The sequence below is a fragment of the Nicotiana attenuata genome, unplaced genomic scaffold (genome assembly GCF_001879085.1).
Source record: "Nicotiana attenuata strain UT unplaced genomic scaffold, NIATTr2, whole genome shotgun sequence".
NCBI classification, from domain to species: domain Eukaryota; kingdom Viridiplantae; phylum Streptophyta; class Magnoliopsida; order Solanales; family Solanaceae; genus Nicotiana; species Nicotiana attenuata.
In genome coordinates this window covers 10122-12419 of record NW_017680868.1, presented here as the reverse complement: position 1 = coordinate 12419, position 2298 = coordinate 10122, and the positions used below count along the sequence as shown (strand labels likewise).

The 2298-nt window shown below is 37.3% G+C and overlaps 1 protein-coding gene across 1 annotated transcript; it reads left to right on the top strand.

Annotated features, from left to right (window-relative positions):
* Nucleotides 1–6: 6 nt before the first annotated feature.
* On the top strand, nt 7–1749 carry LOC109221881 (CDPK-related kinase 1-like). Its single transcript, XM_019386315.1, has 5 exons — nt 7–248; nt 528–640; nt 1127–1234; nt 1377–1439; nt 1552–1749. Exons 1-5 carry the CDS (start codon nt 35–37, stop codon nt 1747–1749), a joined length of 696 nt encoding a protein of 231 aa, XP_019241860.1. The 5' UTR covers nt 7–34.
* The last annotated feature ends 549 nt before the right edge of the window (nt 1750–2298 follow it).

Sequence of the window (2298 nt, the reverse complement as noted above, 5' to 3'; positions counted from 1 at the left end):
GGTTTTGCATAGATCTTATGGAACAGAAGCGGACATGTGGAGCATTGGTGTAATTGCCTATATTCTTCTATGTGGAAGCAGGCCTTTCTGGGCGCGAACAGAGTCCGGTATATTTAGGGCCATCCTGAAAACTGATCCAAACTTTGAAGAAACCCCTTGGCCCTCTTTGTCTTCTGATGCAGTAGACTTTGTAAAAAGATTGCTGAATAAGGATTACCGCAAAAGGCTAACTGCAGCTCAGGCTCTCAGTAAGTCTCCTTGTAAAATGTCAATTTTGGGTATATCCTCTCAGCATCCTGTAGTAGACCTTATAATAGTGGATTAAGGATATACCTCTACCAGTTTCAAGTTCCTTAATGTCCTTGTCAAATCTTGTCTCGAGAAGAACTCATCGCCGCCATAGATGAAGCTATTCTGACTTCTTGATATAACCAATTTACCTATGTGGTTTCATGTTTATTATCTTAGTAATTTATCAGATTTTAGCTGTATTATTGATTTCTTAACCTCTCTCATTACTTGTCTAGGTCATCCTTGGTTGGCTGGTTATCATGATGTGAAGATTCCTTTGGATATGATAGTATATAAGCTTGTAAAAGCTTATGTATATTCGTCTTCTCTTCGAAAAGCTGCTTTAAGGGTATGTATATCTGTTCTGGTGGAACTTGTCTTCTAAGTTCAGCAGTCATATAATTTAGCCAAAAATTCTAATATGAGCACTTCTGTAAGTAGTGCCATGCTTTTTTAGGCATGTTAAGGTCATATAATTCTTTTATGTTTAGTTCCTGTTATATTTCTTCAATCTCTTTCCATCGCCCCCGCACCAAATAGCTAAGGGAGCATGATGTGATCAGCAAGGTTCTAATATAACCTGTTCATCGTTTCTGTGATCCAGTAAATATGTACAGAAACAGATTTCTCCTGTTACTGAGAGATTATAATATATAAATAGCAAAGAAATGCAATGTCATAAGCATCCGCATGCAAGATGCTAGTCTGTAGATTATCCATATTGTACAGTGACAATCTTGGAGCAATATGAATGATAGTATTTTGACTTGCTAAAAAAATGTTAGCCCCTCAATTAGTTAACTGTATGATTTATCGTTTGTGGCCACTGTGACAGGCTCTTGCTAAGACATTGACTATACAACAACTAGCTTATCTTCGGGATCAGTTTACATTATTAGCGCCAAGCAAAAGTGGACTTGTAGCACTACCAAACTTCAAAATGGTAAGCGCTCTATCCTCAACCATCATCATTAAAAATAAAAAGAAACTAAAAAGAATGTTGGCTGATTTTCAATTTTTCTTTCAGTATACTCTTTCTTTATTTACGATTCTCCACTACTGAAATGAGTTCAATGACTTGGCAGGCTGTGATGAAGAACGCCACCGATGCAATGAAGGATTCAAGGGTTTTCGACTTTGTCAATACGGTAAGCTTAGGAAGTTATCTTGTTGAAGTTATGAAATTATGCGAACAATCCTGATGGACATAGTGAAGTAATGACGAATTTTATTCACTGACTTTTTTCGTGCCCCGAGCAGGTGAGTTCTCTTCAATACAGAAAGTTGGATTTTGAAGAATTCTGTGCTGCAGCGATAAGTGTACATCAGCTTGAAGGAATGGAAAGCTGGGAGCAACATGCTCGTCGTGGCTATGAGTTCTTTGAAAAGGAGGGGAACAGGCCTATTATGATAGAGGAACTCGCCTCGGTACATTTTCCCCCTCCCCTTTTCTCATAGTGATTCTTATAGTAATGCTATATAAATAGGGGTGGGAAGGATCTGAGTCCATCAATAGAACCTATATCATAAAGGAAGGAGTAATAATTTCCAACGTGCATTATTGTTATTTGCTTATGACATTGTCAAGTAAAACAGAACAAAGTTGACACGTACAGAGTTCATTTTTTTAGGTTCAAAGACTTACGAGCTAGTTCTACTTCTAAAGGTAAAAGAAAATGTGTAATAGATACAAAGATTGAGCTTTTTAAATAAGTTAAATCATCATTTATTAGGTGGTAAGAAATTAAAACATATAGGAATATGTGGTGGCAGGACTAAACTTGCCAAATTGATTTCTGAAACTTTGTCAACTGAAGTATTGCAAAATTGCCGGAAAATCTTTAATTTCAGCTTCTAGCTTGCTAATTTTTCCTATCCGGTTTCTTCAAACAGGAGCTCGTGGCTAAGTCCTTCAGTTCCAGTTATGTAGTTCTGAAGGACTGGATAAGGCATTCTGATGGAAGCTCAGTTTCTTGGGATTGTCAGGCTTCTGCATGGAGTTTCTTC

Bases quoted from the DNA above. Each gene is read 5' to 3' on its own strand.
- LOC109221881 (XM_019386315.1), top strand. From the start codon at position 35: ATGTGGAGCATTGGTGTAATTGCCTATATTCTTCTATGTGGAAGCAGG. The intron at 641-1,126 runs GTATGTATATCT...CCACTGTGACAG, and splicing joins TTCGAAAAGCTGCTTTAAGG to GCTCTTGCTAAGACATTGAC. The intron at 1,235-1,376 runs GTAAGCGCTCTA...ATGACTTGGCAG, and splicing joins CACTACCAAACTTCAAAATG to GCTGTGATGAAGAACGCCAC.